This window comes from Ixodes scapularis, unplaced genomic scaffold, assembly GCF_016920785.2.
Source record: "Ixodes scapularis isolate PalLabHiFi unplaced genomic scaffold, ASM1692078v2 PGA_scaffold9__187_contigs__length_104089568, whole genome shotgun sequence".
Classification (NCBI taxonomy): domain Eukaryota; kingdom Metazoa; phylum Arthropoda; class Arachnida; order Ixodida; family Ixodidae; genus Ixodes; species Ixodes scapularis.
This window is the reverse complement of record NW_024609884.1, coordinates 43,476,522-43,495,520: the sequence shown is the minus strand read 5'-3', so window position 1 is coordinate 43,495,520 and position 18,999 is coordinate 43,476,522. Positions and strand designations below refer to the sequence as shown.

At 48.6% G+C, this 18,999-nt stretch overlaps 1 protein-coding gene across 1 annotated transcript in view; it reads right to left on the bottom strand.

Moving 5' to 3' along the window:
• The window catches only part of LOC120848453 (adult-specific rigid cuticular protein 15.7), a 41,577-nt gene that overhangs the window by 4,413 nt on the left and 18,165 nt on the right, over positions 1–18,999 (bottom strand). The window contains exon 2 of the mRNA XM_040504560.2: positions 2,068–2,154. Coding sequence (XP_040360494.1) covers positions 2,068–2,154 — 87 coding nt within the window. The remainder of the gene's footprint in view (positions 1–2,067; positions 2,155–18,999) is intronic.

The window sequence follows — 18,999 nt, the reverse complement described above, 5'->3', positions numbered from 1 at the left end:
TAGCCCGGGTAGTCTTTAAAAGGATGCTGAAGCGAAATCTGGATTCCACGAAAAACGCCGGCAAAAGCGTGCAACGGGATGCTACAAACACCAAAACATCACTCATACAGCGATATCTCGAACGGATGACCGTATTTTTTTTAAAAAAGAGGCGCATTTGACAGGTATGTTCACGTTGTGTTTCTCCGAGAAGGAGAGGGAACGGCCTCGCGTCTTCTCCGCCTCGCCGCCTTGAGGGGGCGAAGCGAAGAGAGGAGGAAACGAGATATCTTCACGTCAAGCGCCTCATCGGTCTTGTTCAATCTCGACCTCTTTTTCCAGAAATACGGCCGTCAATTCGAGATATCGCCTTGCGAGTAATGTTGTGGGGATTGTAGCGTCCCGCCTACATCTTCTGCATGGTTTTTCTGAAATCCAAATTTCGGTTCACCATCCCCTTAAAGGGGCGGTGCAACGATTTTCAGACTTTGGACAATTAACTGCTGAAATTAATCTGCGTCACCTATGAAACGAAAAACAGAAAACCGTATTTTCTTGCGATCGCTAGATCTTATTAAAAAAAATTAAACAAATCAAAGGTCAAAGTGCCTCTCAACTCTCCACGTCGACTTTCGAGTGACGTACTCTGGGAGTTTACGTGCTTTCCCCTTGGGTCCCATCTTCAGAGTCCCCAGCCGCTTCCTCCGCGATTGTCGACTTTTAAAGGATTAGCATCGTCGAAGGTCGCGGCGAGCGATCGCGAACCCCTGGGTTCTGGAGCGCGAACTTCCGATCTACGGTGCTCCGAGCTGCGGTGCGCTAACAGACTCAACCCCCCCCCCCCCCCCCCCCCCCCCAAACTCCCCCCAAACTAGAGTGCCTTCATACACACACGCGCGTTTGCTTGAGTGGCGACATCTCAGTCATAGTATTTACGATCAATCGTTTTAATGTGAAATCATTAACTGTCCCATGGAGCGAAGCTGGCGTTGTCTGTAACCGTTGTCTGTCACCGTCTATAGCAGAAAAATGGCACCTAAATTCTCATTCCCAAAAAAACACAAAGAAAAGCACGGCAGCGCAATGCTTCGTCACGGAAGCCGTCGTGAAGCCGGCAGGGTTCGCCGCGCCTGCGCAGTGGGGGAGCGTGATGTCATCATTGGAGCGCCATGTGCGAAAGGAAGACGTGGCGCGCTGCTTGTAGGAATGCGCTGCGTGTAGAAAGCTTTCGCATTCCTACATGTAAGCAATCTTAAATGTCTCTGCCGAATTTTTTTTTTTTTTTTTTTTGTCTTTTGAAGTGCGTGCAATCCGGTGTGACTCAGCTCGAGCAAGTAGCCTTGGCTAATGCTTAGACGCCATTTTACCGCACAAGTCAAGCACTGATTGCGCGAGCACGTCACGCACTGGCCCACTCACTTCAATTAATGTATGTCTTCACCCTGAGACAAACAGGCACCCTACCTCAAACCAATCACGCATAGCAAATCCACCGCGATACTGCGTTTTTTTTTTTTTTCTGTGCCTGATTGGTTTAGCCGAAGATAGCAGACCCACAAGGACATGAACGCTGTGACGATACACTTCTTGCTCTGCTTGACTGGTGCACCGAATCGTATCACTCTGAGAAATGCCTGCGCGTCTACTTACCCGCAAAACACTCAAAGAGTCAATCTCTGCGATCCACGAAATCAGCTCAGCGAATGATGAGGCGGAACATCCGTTTAGACCTAAAAAATGAAGTCTGCGCTGAGGCATTACGCAACGCAAAGCGTCATGCTTGCATTGCGTAATGCCACAGTGCAGACTTAATTTTGAGGTCTAAATCGATGTTCCGCCTCAGCATTCGCTTTCGTAGATCGCAGAGATTGGCTCTTTGAGTGTTTTGTGGGTAAGTAGACGCGCAGGCATTTCTTAAAGTGTAATGTCAGCTTCGTTTTTTTTTTTTTTTTTTTTTTTTTTTTTTTACATAGCAAAGCTTGTTTGACGTGAGACGAAAAAAAGTTAATGAAGGCCTGTCTGCCCGGCAAACAACTTTCCGCCGTGTAGAGCGTGTGCCGCGACCAGAAATTATAAATGCATACTCACGTCTTGTGCTCTGTGCTGTGTGCTTTCTCCCCCTTGCAATGCCACGCCCGCGCTCGCAAGGGCCAGCGCCACCGAGATCACGAGCAACTAAAAGAGAACGGCATTTGCTCTTAAGCATCGATTACGCATCAAGAGTGACAATCAGAGGGCGTATTTTGATTGTGTACGGATATGATAGACATTGGGAACGAGGGAGTGGCCGAGCACGATGTATCTAGAACAAAACAAACACTAACTGCGCGTGCTCAGAAACATTCCAATAACATACTGGCACGCGAGAATTGCGCGTCGACATTCGTAAGTAAAAGTAAACAAGGCATGACGGTGTTTGCGCGCCGTGAGTGGTCAAGCGGGAAGTAAATTGTGAAAGAAAGCTTTCTTCGCTCGGGTACACGCTCAGGATATACCGTGGGCTCCTCGATTAATCGTCTCGCGCTTTATTTACCTGGACGGCCATTCGAAGTCACGTTTTCTACGATTATATCCCGCCGCAAAAATCACCTCGTAAAAAAAAAAAGAAGAAAGAAAAAAAAGAGCGGCGAAGGGCGGCAAGGAGAGGGGCCGATCACACAAACTTTTAGGAAGTTTTTTTTTTACTGTTCGTATCTTTCAAAATGTACGTTTACTGCTAATTCAAGCGTTCGCAGATCAACAGCTCAGTCAGATGGCATCGTTTTTTGCTTCATCAATTTCTTATCGTAATTGCGAAGTAACATGCACTGATCAGCCAAAACGTTATGATCCCCTACCCAATACCGTGTTAATTTACATTTGGCACGCAGCATAGTTGCAAGGGTGATCGGCTGCAGAATTCCATATCCAACAGAATCCGACTAACTGTGTGCTCAGAAATGCTGGTGCCTTGACCTGCATCCTATCTATACTCTGTTTCACCCTGTGTCGTACCGCAGGAAAGGCTACAAGCGCGAGCTCCTTGCTCTAGGGCACATCTCGGCGGCACAAGCTCTCGTGCACCAAGGGCAGCTGCCAACGCTATGAGCTCGCGCTTCTAGCCTTCGCTGCGGTTCAACATAAGGGGAAACGGAGTGTAGCTGTCAGTTGAGCCACAGGTAGCCGCCTATTTTGCTTCATCAAACTAGAGCGTAGTAGAAGGACCGAGTGGGGCGACCGGAGTGCCATTTAGGTACCTCCGCATGTGGAAAAAACCGGCTAATCCAAGCCACTTCGCTCGTAGCGCCCTCTCGGGCACTACGAGCGAAGCGGTTCGGGTTAGCCGGGTTTTATGAAAAACACGTTATGTTCCAACGCCAAGATCGACCGACCCACAAGTCGCGGTCATGGAAACAATAGAAAAAAAAAACCGCTTCGGTCGTCTCACTCAGTACTTTCTAGTACACTCTACGGAGGTGGCGCTGCGATCGAAGTGGTTTGGGTCCACCTGATCGCTTTCCACATTTTGAGGTGCATCTGAAAGCATGAGCGGAGCCTGTAGCTCGTCCCACTCGTTCCTTCTAGTACACTCTAACCAAGCGGTAAAGCATCCGACGCACACATTCTGTGATGATGCGTGGACGTGCAACGCCTCGGCGTCTACTAACAGTTTCATCGTCACTCTGGGGCGGATTTATGGGTCAGGCCTGCGAAGGGGGGGGGGGGGGGGGGGGAGGGGGAGGGGGAGGGGGAGGAGGGGGTCTTTTAAAATATGACGTTACGGTCGAAACGTTGCCCAGGTATATTTTGCTGACTCAATATTTGCTATGTCACCAAAGACTAAACTTTTCGCTGGTGTATATCAGAGATTTTATCAAAACATAGTTGACCTTAGGGAGCTTGGGGGGGGGGGGGGGGGGGGGGGGCCAAAATCTGCCCCTGTCGTCACTCTTCCACTTTTGAAAGGTGCTAACGACGGCAGCTCGCGAACAACCGGCGAGCTTTTCAGCTTCCGAGATACTTGTTCCTACACTCTAAGAAATGCCTGCGCGTCTGCCTACCCGCAAAACACTCAAAGAGCAAGCCTTTACGATCAAGGAAATCAGCTCAGCGTATGGTGAGGTGGAACATCCGTCTAGACCTAAAAATGAAGTCTGCCCTTAGGCATTACGCAATGCAAAGCGTCATGCTTGCATTGCATAATGCAACAGCTGATTTTGTAGATCGCAGAGATTGGCTCCTCGAGTGTTTTGCGGGTAAGTAGACACGCAGTCTTAGAGTGTACACGTAAACAGAAGTCAGCAGCCCATGGCGGCCCCGCGAAGACCACCATCGCGAAGACCGCTACTAGGCCTGACGCTCTTCTTCATCGTCTTCATCATCCCATCATCATCGTCGTTCACACGATCAATCTCACCCAGCGTTCGGCGCATGCGTGACGCCGCCATAACTTTAGTTCACAGGGGACAGGCGTCAACGCACGACACGGCTCGTGCCATCTCATGATCTGCACGTGCAAAGCCCCAGCGAGGTCGTTGCACGTGCAAAAAGACTAAAGTTCCCTGCATGCATCGCGGCAGCGGTGGCGTAGCCAAACTGGCTGGTGAGATCGGTCTACTTCATCGTCATTAGAAGCGGCGCCGCAGGCCTTCAAGGTACGGGCGATTCTTCTTTCTGTGGCGCCGCGGCTCTCCTGAGCTAAAATAAATATATCATATCATATCATATCATATCATATCATATCATATCATACGATGCTCATCCAGATCAAAACGGGCAGGGGTGAGGATTGAGCCCAGGATCCGTGGGTTCTGCAGCTCGAGCTTTCGCTCCACCTGCTCCGAGATGGTGTGCGCTAGCCCGATCGGCCACCGATCCCCCACTCGCTTTGTTGAAGAATTTTTTTTCAAATCAGCGACCTCGTGCTCTCGTGCTTGTAGCATTGGCTGCAGTCTCAGCTTAAAGGGGCGATGCAACGATTTTTGTACTTTGCGCCAATACCGCTTAGAACGGATCCCTGACGTTAATGACCTGTGAAATACCGGTTCGTTTTTCACCACACCCAGTCGAAGTTGCAGAAAAAAAATAAAGAAAAATGAGCAGAATTCACCCCCTCAACTCGCAGCCAGAACAAGCGGCCACGTGATCTGGAGCCGATTTTATGCCGCCAATGTTGATCATAGTCATGCGCTGGGCTTGGCAAGGCACAGGACACGCGCTGAGTTCCAGATATTGTTATGGTTCGGCTGTTGTCGTCATTGCAGCGATTGGACACAGGAAACTACCATAATGCTTCTCGAGCTATTGCTTATCACGAGCCCAAATCGAGTGTCCACGCCATGCTCGGGTCGAATCTTTGAGCCGCATTCAAATACTCACTGGGAGGTACTGCTACCGCCCAGCTACCTCATCAGGTTTTGCGAAGGAGAGATTGAATGAAAACACTCGGTTTTGACCTCGAAATTACAGCGCAACAAAGGAGTTTCTTGGTCAGTGGCGTTGCGTGCGAGTATCCTTGAGTCCCACTAGTGCCAGTAAGCTCGTGTAAAGGGAAAAACGTTCCTATCTTGCATATGTGGCTGAGTGAAGTGAGTAAAGTTGACATCTCGAACGCAACGTGCAAGGAAAGGGAACAAGCTCTCGCAGCATTCAATTGTCATAAAACAAAGGCCGCGTCAAAATAATCTAAAATGTCGAACTTCGCGTGCCGAACCAGTGAAAGGCCACGTCAACTTCATATATATATATGAAGTTGACGTATATATATATATATATATATATATACGAGGGAGCGATTCGCACAGTGGTATGGAACCTCCACACGATACAGTTTAAAGAGCCAGGAAGAGGGAGAAATGAGGGGGGAGGGGGTTACGGAGGCGCACCGAGAAATTTTAATTTTTCTCATCTCCCTCACGTGTTTGCGCTCACTTCCGAATTGCGCTTGGCACGAAATGCTCGCATTTCGTAATCGCGAGCAGCAACACGGCGCATTCCAGTTAACAACGGGGGTCTCTACTTCCCCGTTTCTCCACTTCAAGCTTCGTTTCATTCGTAACGCGGGCGACGCGTACTATATTCTTCGGTTGGAGCGCTTGCTTGTCGCGTGCCCCGCATCCCACGCCCTCCCGGACAGGCGCCGAAGGGAATAGGCCTGTGAGAACCGCCGTCACCGACTGGTGGACGTTTTGTCGAAACCCAAAAGTGAGAAGGCCAGTGCAACTTCGTTCATAGCTAGAGCAAGCCGAAGTGCAGTCGCGTGAAAGATCGGGCATCACTGTGAAAGTAAAGTCACGAGCAAATCAAGAGTGTAAGGAGTGCGACACAGCTAGAATCAAAGAGCGTACCTTACTATATGTTCACGCTTGCTGTTTCCTGATTGGTTATGAGGCATTCTTATCGGCTAATGTCGCGCTCTGATTGGCTGAGGAGCGATACTGAGATGTTCGGCACTCGCCATACCCAGCGCCTTTCAGCTGAGAGTGGTGCCGAGACAGTGGTGCAACTCTCCCACGAAACATATGAAGAAGAATGAACCGAACTATATCAACCAACCATGTAAGCAAAAAAAAAAAAAAAAATCGTGTAGTTTTATTTGCGTAAATAGATTACAGTTAATAAAGACGGTAAATATTTTATTTGAAAAATTCCAAAATAATCAGACAAGCCAAAACGAACGAGCGTATCTCTGAATATGCTTGCTTTTGGACTCGAATATGACGCCTTAAATAGAATTGTACCCCCAGATTTCAACTTTAGAAAACAAGCTTTGGTGTTTTTACACAAATTTTCGCCGCGTGGCATGCGAACCAAAACTGCATCCAGGTACAAGATGTAGGACGCTTTATCTTTAAGGTGCGCGCAAATTTCACGTGCTTTATTTTATGCCATCAAATAGACCGATCCCACCAAGCGTTCCACGCATGCGTGACGCCGCCATAACTGTAGTTCGTAAGAGGCGGACGCCAGTTCACGAGGAAGCTCATGCCGCCTCGTGCTCTGCTCGCGCAGACCTCCAGCCTGGTTGTCGCGCGTGCAGAAAGACTACAGCTCCCACGGTGCATGTCGGCAGCGGTGGCGTACTTAAACTAGTTGTGAGATCGGTCTATTCGTCGACGTGTGAATCTGAGAGACGTAGCAGTACATATATATTGAGAGTATAAGTCAGATTAAGGGCACACTAACGACACTTGCCACTTTACAGGAACAAAATCGGAAAACTACACTGAGAGGCGATAAAACACGTACAAACACAAATTGTCCAGGGGACAAAGTGCGTAAAAACTATGTCTGGCGTTTTTTTTTTTTTTTTTTCATTTGTTTGTAATTTTAGACGGTTCTTTTTGCAACTTAGAAACTTAGAAAGGTATACCAACAAAGCTCAATTATTCATCTGGTTGGAAAACAGAATTCTCACACGTTATCGCTCCGAGAAAAAAAAAAAAGAATTATAAAAAGGTTTTTCTACTCTTTCCCTCATACGAAGCGACTCCGGCCTTTCAACTGAAGAACCACGGAAAGAAACTAGAAGCGGTTCGTGTTGCTCATTTTTTGTTCGTCTCATTTCGACAATCATTAAATAAAACTGGAGCATACCCGAGAAGAAAAAAAAAAAAAAAGCGTGTGTGAATTGCACGCACTTGCAACAATTTCATATTTCCTTTTTTTTTTTCCCTTCTTTTTCTCTCTTCTTTTTGCGTATGCTCAAGAAAACTAGCATGAGATATTAGCGAAGCCACGCGAGCAGTGCGCGTGAACTGCTGAAATAATCACCCGGAAGTAAAATTTAAACAAAAAAAAAAAAATGAAGAGAGAATAAGAATTTCTGCCAGTTTTGCAGCAGGTCCTTCTTCATAACGAACAGCTGCCAACCTCTCGACCCCCTTGCCGAGGTGCCGACAGCTCGATCCGCGGCAAACAGCGGGAGGGCGATGCTTAGACACCACGGCATGCAATTAGCCGGCTCCGAGCTCGCGTCAGCCTTTGTACGTTCGCTTGACCGCCGGTCACGTTTCATTTAAATAAAGCGGGCGAAACCGACAGGACGTCCAGCCCCGAGAAGTCACCGCCGCATTTGCACGGACCGCCCGCAGAGGGTGTCTCGGGCGTTTGGGCGCCGCGGGCCTTTTTGTTTCTCCATACCTGCCTAACCTTCGGCCTGCAGCTCGTTGAAGCCGTATAAGATAGAGACTGCATTATTAACTGAATCGCCGAAACAATAGAGCCCGCGGCCGGACACGGGGCGCGCGTTCGGGGGAACTTTGACGCACGCGCTGCTGCTTACTTGCGATGTAACTCAGTGCGCGGCGGCCTCACGGACGTCTGCGCCGCGTGCCCCTGGATTTCGAACCTTCTCGAGTTTGACGGACGACCGCGCTCCGCTGGTTCGTCCATGTGTGCGACGGTCCGTTGCGTCGCTCGTGGCGGAGTACGCGTTGGTAGAGCCGGCCGCTGCGCGGGTGTGCGCGCGGACTGCTCGCGGTCACGGCGCGTTTGCTTGGTGGTCCTCGGTCCGGCGTGCAGAGTCGTGTGGCGGGAAAGGGCTTTGGTCGGGTGCCTTTCGATGCCAGTTTCCGAAGGTCGGGGGACGACAGCAGGGTTACGTCGGCGCCCGTGCGTGCCACTGAACGGGACCCGACGTGACTGCATGCATTGCTCGCGGGGCTTGAGGTTCGCGTCATGTGGCGTACGCCCGTTTCTCGAAGGCACTCGAAGTCGGTGCGATTTTCATTCGCATGCCGGGCATTTTTCCTGATTACGCCTGCTATATAACGCTAGCCGGATGGCGTGCAATGGAAACGCCGGTCTTGTATGTTCATATGGGTCATTAAACGATTTTGACCTAACTCAAGGCCCGTTAATTACGTATGTGACGTGAGCATATAACACGTAATGCTGATAAGACCGACTTTTTTTTAAGTACGTTTGCTTTTGTTTTATTTTTTACGCAATCGCCACTCATCACATTTTCTGCTTTCACACTGTGCATGATCGCAAATATACGATAGCTCCGATTCATGCAGGGTTACTGAATCGGAGCTATCGTATTTACGATGATACACAGTGTGAAAGCAGAACATCTGATGAGTGGCGATTGGAAGTGAATGGGATGTGTGTCTTGTCGGTTTCGCGGTGGGTGTGTTTTCCCATGATTAAACCAGCTACAAGTAGCGCTCTTTGTGGAGTGTGTCTCTTCTACTCGTCCGTCGTTTTTTAGCGCTTTTATTCCCTGAACATGTTCAAGCAACTAACCCAAATTCAAACCCTTCTACAATTTCTGTGTTCGAGTTTATTCGATGTTTTCCGCGAAAGAGCACAAAAATTAAATACGAGTTTGTGTATTTAAACATCAAGGTTTTATCGTACACAGTATCCAACGCGTATCTTCACTCTAAAAAAATGCCCGTGCGTCTACTTTCCCGCACAACAGTTGGAGAGCCAATCACCTCAACTTACGGAGGCAGCTCAGCGAATGACGATGCCGAAACATATCTTTAGACCAAAAAACGCAGTCTGAGTTGTGACATTAAGCAATGCAAAACGTCACGCTTGCATTGCTTCATGTCACAACTCACACTGCGTTTTTTGGTCTAAACATATGTTTCGGCATCGTCATTCGTTGATCTGCCTCCGTAAGTTGCGGTGATTGGCTCTCCGAGTGTTGTGCGGGAAAGCAGACGCACGGGCTTTTTTTAAATTGTTCCCGTAATCGGGCTTCTCTCGACCACGTAGCTTTAGGGCGCATTGCTCTGTTCTTCGTGCTTTCTTTAGATCTTACTTTGAGCTTCTTGCCCTTCCTCTTGGTTATGTATAATTACCTATTACAAAAGAGCTATTCATGTTGGTGTATTCAAGGCTCGTTTTAACGATATAGGCTGCCGGGAAGAGATTTCGTAATTATAATCGGTGTTTCGTTTCTATACATCCGCCGTAATCAGTGCTATAGTGCGCGTACACGTCATTACCAAGCCGTAATTCTGTCGGCTCAAAATAAACACGAGGAAAGATAAACAGTAAAAAAAGCCTCTCAATGCGTCGCCGCAGGTTTCTGAAGTATAGGTCTATCACTTTGCTTAGAGGCCTTTCTGGACTTCCGGCGCTAGTAATTTTGGTCGAAATTATCAGTACCCATTGGGAACCAGCCCTTTTGTGAAGGGAGAAACCCGAGACGCGTTCGTTTCGGTTGGGCGATGGAATTCGAAGGATAATAGCGAACGTTTTCTTTCAGTCTCTCCTTCGCAAAACTTGATGACGAAGTTGCGGGGACAACGCCAACAATGATTTCGTCATCAAGCTGTGCAGTCACCGCGGTGGCGATATTTCAATGAGGCTGATAGAGTGGACACGAGGACTGCGTGGCCGTTCGATTTTGGGCTCGTGACAATCTATGCCTCAACATGCATTCGGGTAGCAGCTCAGCGCCAGCCTGTGCTTTGCCGACCCCAGCGCGTGTCTATGTTAAGCATTGACGGTATTTAATCGGCTCCAGATCACGCGGCCACTCGGTCTGACTGCGAGTTTGAGGGGGTAAACGCTGTTCGGGTCTTTCTCGATATTTTTCTGCGACTGCCATTGCGCGGAGAAAAAAAACCAACGCATGTTTCTTACGTATTCATAACCTATGAAACACGCGATGTTTTTCTTTATCCCCCCCCCCCCCCCCCAATTCTAAGCGGTGCAGTAATTACTGGAAGTAAAACCACAAGTATTGCGTCGCCTCTTTAACACGTGAACCGGAACAAATTTCTTTGCCTTTTAATCAACCGCTTTCATTTTCTATTCGTGCCAAGTTGAACGAAATGAAGACATGTCGAGTACGTACGCGAGATGGGTCTAACTAAAGTCCCTGAATGAACTTTTTGCTAAGTGGCGACAGCGACTGATGTGCCGACGCGCTCTCCCATTGGTCCGTGCCCGCGTTCCGTTTTCGGCCAGGAAGAACATGACTGGACCTCACTCTCGAGTAACGGTTTCGTAACTTGGCGTTCGAAAACCTACCCGCGTCCAGCGTTGCTCTTTCCGGACTGTCACGTGACAGGACCCGCTGGAGTAACTCGGAAGATTTCGAACACAGCCATGAGTTAGGAAGAACATGGCGGATCGGGCGCGCTAGCAGACGACAGGAGCGAGGGGAGAAAACCGGGGGAAGAGGAGGACTTGTCGCTACCTCGCATAGCGTTCATCCATAGAGACGTTAGATGCTTCTTGATTAAATTCACGCTTCGCGTTTCTTGAAAGTACCATCAACCATTGTTCTGCAAACGCGCAAGGCGTGTGCCACGAGCGGGTGCTCCGTCGTCGTTCGTTTCCTAGGGCCGCTTATTTCAATACTGCGCCGCCATTTGCTTCCAAGTGCTTCCAAGTCCAAGTCTTGTTCGCGTTACTGAAGGAACAAAAATGTTACCGATTACAATTACATACACTTTATTAAAAATGTAGCTGATTACAGTAATCAATTAGTACTGCATCACAAAAGTAATTGAAAAATTACCAGAAAATATTTAATTATTTTTCGCGTTACTTTTTTCAAACTTTTTATTACGAAATCAAAAACGCATACATATGTTCAATGTGGTTACATTTTGTTTCTCTTTGTCATTTACACCTTGTTAAGCTTCAACAGCAGTTATCGTTCGAAATTGTCGTGAGTCATCTTCCCACGTTTTTCCTGGTGTAGATATCTGCCGCGACGCTGAAGACCCTTTCGTCGAATGCGCTTGAGGGAAGAGCGGTGTTGTAGCGCACGAAACACTTTGCGCACCAGTTCGTGGTTGCGCTGCGCTTCGACGGACGCTTCCGAGTCCTCTAGGAAGCGAAGCGCTTCACTGTTGCGACCGCCTATTGAAAGCGTTTCAGGGAAAGGGGGGGGGGGGGGGGCAGCGAAAAGCTGAAAAAATTGTCCGTGGTCGGATTCCCCGAAGCTTCCGCAGAGACGGCATTCTAGAGCACGTACAGGCACGCGCTGGCGAACTCTTTCGAGACAGAATTGTGAGGACGGGGGAGGGAATGGGGGGGGGGGGGGGGGGGGGGGGGCTTTGTCCTGGCTAGATGAGGTCAGTTCAGAACACAGTTGTCCATGCTGCAGCAAACCTGGATCGTAACAACCCGTACACAGGAAACGAGGCACTCTTGACAGCTCGATAGGCAAACGTCGCTGCCATTCTAATCCTTCTGGTATCTTGGTACCTTTTTTTAGTTGTTCAAAGGTCAAAACAAAAGTGTCCAACGTTGGTGCAACAAAGACGAATGACGCACAGGCAGACAGCAATTTTTTACGTAAAGAAAAAAAAAACAACTGTCGGCTCTATATTTTTAGCTCGTTTGGAATCCTATAACTGATTACTTGCAATTGACTACAGAACAATAGTGATTGAATTATAGCGAACGTTACTGCAGAAAAATGTAATTGAAGCGTTAAAAAGTTACAATGAAATGTAATTGATTAGAAGTAATCAATTACTTTTAACTCGTTATGTACATCATCATCATCGTAAACTTTAATATTCGAAAAGTGAAAGGACCTTGCGGTCCTTGGTCGGTGCCTTTATAGTCCAGAGCTCCGTTGACCGCCCAGATTCGGCGGGCTCGCGCAACCAGTCGCTGCTGGTCATTGAGCTCTGTGCCGGACCGGGCCGCCTCCCAGGAGGTAAAGGTGGGGGAAGGAATTGGGGTGATACCCTTACCGGGGGGCGGGGGGATTCCCAGATGGAGTGGTAGACGTTGGGGGTCACATCCCGGACAGGTGCCTGGGTAGCGGTTGGGGAACCAGCGATGTCGCTGGTGGAGGTTAGGGAACGTAAACCTTCGAAGTTGTCGCCAGTCCGCTGCCTCCGCCCGGGGATAGCTCCCGATGCGGAGGGGGCAGGACCCGGCGGGCTGCTCGGTAGTATTCCGTTACTAGGTGGTAGGTGTTAAGGTGTGTGTCAGTTGGGGTGCGGAGGGACTGGTAGTCCGCGGGTGCGTTGGGCTCTGGGTCTCGATGCGTTTTGATCCCATCCGACAACGCCCGGTTCGTCACTACCGCTCGGGCTAGTGCGTGAGCACTTTCGTTGCCTGATAAGCCCAGATGTTTAGGGGTCCAGATAACCCGGATGACCGGTATTTGTAACCAGTCGGTGCTTATGGCATTGATGAGGTGTGCTGTCCGTTGGTAGAGGGTGTTGCCAGCAAGCGCTCTGCAAGCTGCTTGCGAGTCGGTGGCGATAGCTATCTTATGTTTGAGGTCAGTAGTGTCTCTGCGTGGGATTGCGTGTGAGGTGGCCAGGGCCCAGCACTATGGCCGTCTCCTCCGCCTCCTCAATTGATGCGATGTTTGAGATGGAGCCCGTGGTGTGGAAGGTGTCGTCTATGTCTGTTACTGCGATGGTTCTGCTCCAGCTCTTTGCCTGTGGAGAGCAGCATCTGTGTACGTAGTTTGTGGGTCTGGGCCGTAGACTTTCGTTAAGGCCCGGACCCTAGCCTCTCCTCGCCCTGTGTGGAGGTCTGGGTGCATGTTCTTAGGGATAGGTGCCGCCTGTACGCGGTTCAGGATGGCCGGTTTCAGGCGGACTAGGGCGGTTGGCTGTTCCTGCGTGAGATCGGTGTAACCAAGTCTGCGCAGCATTGCTCGGCCCGGTCGGGAGGCGTTAAGGCGTGTGAGCTGTCCTATTTTTTTCTCTTCGACTAGCTCCTCCACCGTGTTGTGGACCCCAGCTTCAGAAGTCGCTTGGTTGATGTACTTATTGGTAGACCGAGGGCTGTTTTGATCGCCTTGCGGAGCGCAGTGAGTTGCCAGTCTATGTTGGTGATGGTGAAGTTGTGAAAGGGCACATGATATCTGAACCTGCTCACAATGAGGGCTTGATAGATTCGCAGCGTATCTTGTTCACTGAGGCCCCCTTTCCGATCGGACACCCGTCGGATGAGGTGTCCAATCGGAAATATATGGTCGGCTTGTCTGCACAGGAGCTCCACGTCGCTACGTACAAGTCTGCGCACGAGGCATGCGCCTCGAGCATAGGCGCATTTGACGCTACTTGCAAGGCGAACACAACAAATGACTTTAGGTCTAACATCTTGAGCACAAGATTGAGCATCAATCTCGTGCTCAAGATGCTATTATGAGCGCTTTGATTATAGGGTGATGACATCTGACCATTTCGCTCCGGACACTTATTTTTCTTTTTGGTTCTGGAGCGCGTGAAAGAGCGTCTTCCGACACACGCTCTTGCCGTTGACGGCGCTACGGCAGCATTTTGTTTCAGATGATTTCTTTGTATTTTTCTTGTGAGCACGTGCTGTTGGCATCGTGTACTAAGAATGTCATTACCACAAACAGAAAGATATTGCGGCACTCTGTAGGACAGGGGTCTCAAACTCATTGGAGTGTGGGGCCAGATTGCATACCCCCGAAAGGCCAACCGGAAAAGGGAGGGGAGGGGGGGGGGGGCGGCAATATTATGGTATTTCAAGGCAAAAAGACAAAAAAAAAAAAAAACAGTAATATTGTTTTGTGTTGGAAAGCAGCAGACTCTCCCTGGGACACCTCAGGGATTTTCTAGAGAAGGGACCTCGTGCTTTCCGCTGCTTATAAGCTCACCGCTTTGCCAGTGACATATTTTGCTTTGATTTGCATATACTCCTATTTTGGGCCCACAACTGATTCGATAATATTTAAAACGCCAACGTGTGGCCTGTTTTTAATAGAACAAGAGCAACCACACAGTCGTTGCCCTGACACACAATTCACTAGGCTCACCATGTCATCGAAACAAATATCTCCTCTTACGGCAGTTTTTACTTTCCTGAGAATTTGTATAGCAGCGCTATAAGAAAATACTTGCATTTTGTATAGTTTCTAACGGCCAGAAGCCCGAGAACATAGCTTTATCTTCGGCAGTTGCTTCTGCTGAGGAAGAGTTCGTGCTGCCGAGGTGCCTCTTTGTGCAAAGCTCGCGCTTTTAGCTAGTATAGTGGTGTTGTCGTTCAGGTTAGGGTGCCCTAGTTCAGGTTGATTTACACGAGAAAGGGCTGAGAAGCAAATATTTAGATGAAGCAGTACTCCGTCCAAAAGAAGACAGAATATTGTTTAATATATGAACACGTTACATGAGCAGAGCTTTTTTTTGAGCGGAAATAAATCGACGATATGAAACTATTACTTATGGCACAAGGTAGGAGAACTGGGGCTCGCAGCTCGCAGCCGCGGATTGCTTGCGTGCCGCGTGTTGAGATTCCTGGTTTAAAATAACAATTCACTTCCAATGTGCGTTTTTTTGTATGTTATTTGAAGTTAGTATCAGATTCACAGCTCGTCATAACAACATATGTTTCACGGGCATGAATGATCTGTCTGAAGAAAACCCGTGCATTACTTTCTCAGTTCCAAATGCAAACTTTACTCGTGTCTAAGAAATTTCGAAACGTGTGTGCTTTAGGCGTTCCATTTTCGCGGCAGTCTGCCCAACATTCGTATGTTTTGTTTCACAAAAAGTCGGTATGGTTCTAACACATAAACTTATATTTGAACAAATGGGTGCATAACTAGCGTCTTAAACGCAACTTAAACAGTTTTTTTTTTTTTTTTTTATGGCTTCACAGTTTTGTTATAATCAAGGCAACGAAAGATACACTGATGCGGTCTGTGCAAGTGAGTTATAGAGCTAGAGGCACATAATGTATACGGGAATAACCGTCACGATAAGTCAGTTAAGTAACAAAGATCCGTTAATTAACTTAGTAACTCGTGTAACACGCGCAACGCTAGTGGTGCGAAAACGGGTCCGCGCGGTTGCCTGTCTTGTATCATCCGCGTTTTGTACTGCCAGCATTACGCCCGATGCAGAGTGGTAACTTTAGCGCACCGTTGCGCTTCTCACGCGCCCCAAATATTTTAAAAATTCACTTATTTATTGGGTTTCAATAACGCGCAGCAAGTTTCTAATTGAAACCATAGGTCTATTTTTACTAAGTAAAAAGGTAACCATCCGACGGGTCGTGACGATTAGCCACCTTTAGACGCTTTACACACGTGCCAGAATACAGCCGCCATTGCTGACCTTCTCTTGTTTTACCGAGATACCGAGCCACTGAAAATGTGGTGTGGACGAGCCTCCACAAAGGCCAATGCTGGGGAGAAAGACAGAATAAAATCTATAGGATGGCAATGACCTAGCCTGCTATGGTAATAATGAAGTGAAGTAAACGTAATGAGGGGAAACAAAAACTGAAGATCAGTTATGGCGGCGCCCATGCACAGCTGCTGCAAAGCGTCTATATTGCGTCTCCCGGGCTGTATAACTCACATGCGAAGACAGACCGCATTAGTGTAGCTTTCGAGGCTTTTATGAAAAAAAAATATATATAAAAAAAGTGAAGCCTAAAAAATAGAAACACGCACACACGAAAGCACATCTTGTACAGTGGCAGTAGAGGCCTGCGAGAAAATAATTTTAAAAACAAACAAAAAAACTATATTTCAGAACTTGAGGCTTGGGCTAGTCGGTACGACATATTTGAGTATTAAAACAGAGCCAAGGGCGAGGGACCAGACGAAGAAAGACACAGCGCTGTGTCTGTGTCATTCTTCATCTGATCCCTCGCCCTTTGCTCTGTTTTAATTTACAAACTCTGTTTCACCCAGCCTACATACTCTAGTCTACAAGCACAATGCCCACTCACTGGAAGAAAACTACGAAGAAATAAAGGATACGAAAATACAAACGAATTATCGGCACGCGAACCTCCAAAGAGAATGCTGCCGAGAAGCACGCTTGAGTTGCCCCATTTTGCATCAACGCCCTCTTTCCGCATCGCTTCATCGCTGACGACATTTTATTAGGCAAAAACAAAAAACTCATCCTGTGCGTACCACGCTGTCCCCAACCCGGCCCTGTACACTTCATGGTTGCGGAAGGCCGCGTCCTACAAGCTGCCAAAATAAGAGCTGAGCTCGTGCCTGGCGGCTGTCTTCCATCGAATGTTGTCCGTGTGTGTTTAGAGAGAGAGAGAGAGAGAGAGAGAGAGAGGAGGTGGCACCGCGTGTGCACCTGTAAGCTCTCCAAGTGGCGGAACGCAGGCAGCCGAGAATAATATCATATCGGTTCATCTCGATTGCGTATCGCCTTCCGCTCTGCCGTCTTCGTCTTTTCTTCGCTCCGAAATGAATTACGTGATCGCACGCGCGCGAGGACCTGCCTTTGCCCGACAGCCGCGCCTTGCATCCGACGGAGGCCGACGCGTGAAGGCGTACACACTCGCTGCATCCGTGTTCCGATGGGACACGGAGATCTGTGCTCGGAGCTGTGCATAAGCATTCTCGCTTCTAATAATAGCCTAGACCCCCGAGGGGCGCCTGATGATGGGAGTACGCGCGAGCGAAACTCCCGAAATGTTCGTATAGGGGATGTGTGAACCCGCAGAGATGAACTTTTCGCTCAACCGAGGCGGCTTAGGCGGCAGCTTAATCTGGGTCTTCGGAGCAATCAAAGCGCAAAAGAACGGTATAAATTTGTGTTGTTGTTTACTAGAAACAATTCGTAAACAATCCGCAGCATCAACATTGTACAAGACATACAGTCAGAGGCGATATGAGCTACCTCGCTAGGAGAGGCTATAATAGAATTGCTCCTCTCGTTACCTGTGAAATCGGGGAGCGGGGGGATCAAAAGTAAAACTCACACGGCGCATGCTGGAGCATTGCCTTATCTATACTGACAAAGCCTGGAAGATCGCCACGACAAGAGGGCCGCCGAAATGGAAAAGGTAGAGCGGCAGACAACGGATGAGAGGAGAGCCACGTGACGGCGAGAAATGTGCTTCGGCAAGACGCCGAAACACATTTCTCCCGAGCGATGGAATGTCCGCTCGTGCTCCTCGCGTTCCTCGCGCTACCGCTTCTTTTCTTGTCGGGTTTGAAAATCATGTTTCGGGTCCTCGCCACTGGAAAAGCTGTGCGCTGACGTCCAGGTTCCCCGAGACCTGTGCTACCAGATCCTCGCGCTCCAAATCTGCGACCGGGCACACTAGAGAAGGCTATGGCTGGAGTTACACTGCAGCAGAAAATAAAAACAACGTAACAAAAGAAACAAAAAGAAAGCAAAAAAAAAAAAAAAAAACATAGCAGGGAAGGTTTAACCACGGGCCTAACCTTTGGCCCAACTCTTTCTTCACCCGACGATACTCGCCTTGTTAGGTTCTAGCGTTTTCCCTCTCCCCCAAAACTAAGATAAACGAACGATTCCGTCTTCAGCTCCTTTCGGCCGTCTACTCAGCTGCTACGAAGTGGCGCCCATATTGTCTCTGATAGTACTATCGCGGACAATATGAGCTGAAACAGTCACTTATGCCACGCGCCACGTTCCGCAACGCGTTCCGCGTTGCGGAACGTTGCGGAACTTGCGCCATCGCTACTTTCAATTAAAGCTACGATTGGTACACCCGGCTTCTATGTATATTGTGAATAAAGTTTATACGTATATTATGAAGATATTTGCGTATTGGCATTTCTCTCATTGTTCAACAGGGCTGCAGGATCACAACACTCCTGAATCCTAGCACAGCAGCCTTCGCAGTTCGGAATCACGTGATCACTTAAACTGGACAGATGATCTTTTGTAATTAGTGAGTAGCCCGATCTGGAAGTCAGCGTTGTGCGGAAATTAATAGTCGTGTATAGAACTTCGGTAAGCTACACATGACGCTGCGTTAGTGCTGACGGCAAAACATGCTTGGTAAAAACAAAAAAAAAAAAAAAAAAAACAAGCTTGCTGCCGTATAATCAGCCGATCGGTCGCCGCGTGCGTAACACTGCAGATTGCACAAAAAAGCATTCCAAATACTGGTATCCGCCTGCCGCGCCTCTGACAGACACACTCGCACCATAATCAATCCGGGACCTTCAGAAATGTCGAGCATCCTTTCAAAGTGTTATCGCCCGCGTGAATATCGACAGCCCTTCTAACGCGGCGTCATGTTTAACCCGCTCCCACCGATCAGAGCGAAAGTTGGCACTTTTTTCGCGGGACGCGTCTATTGTTGATCGAGGCGCGGTCACGTCATAGC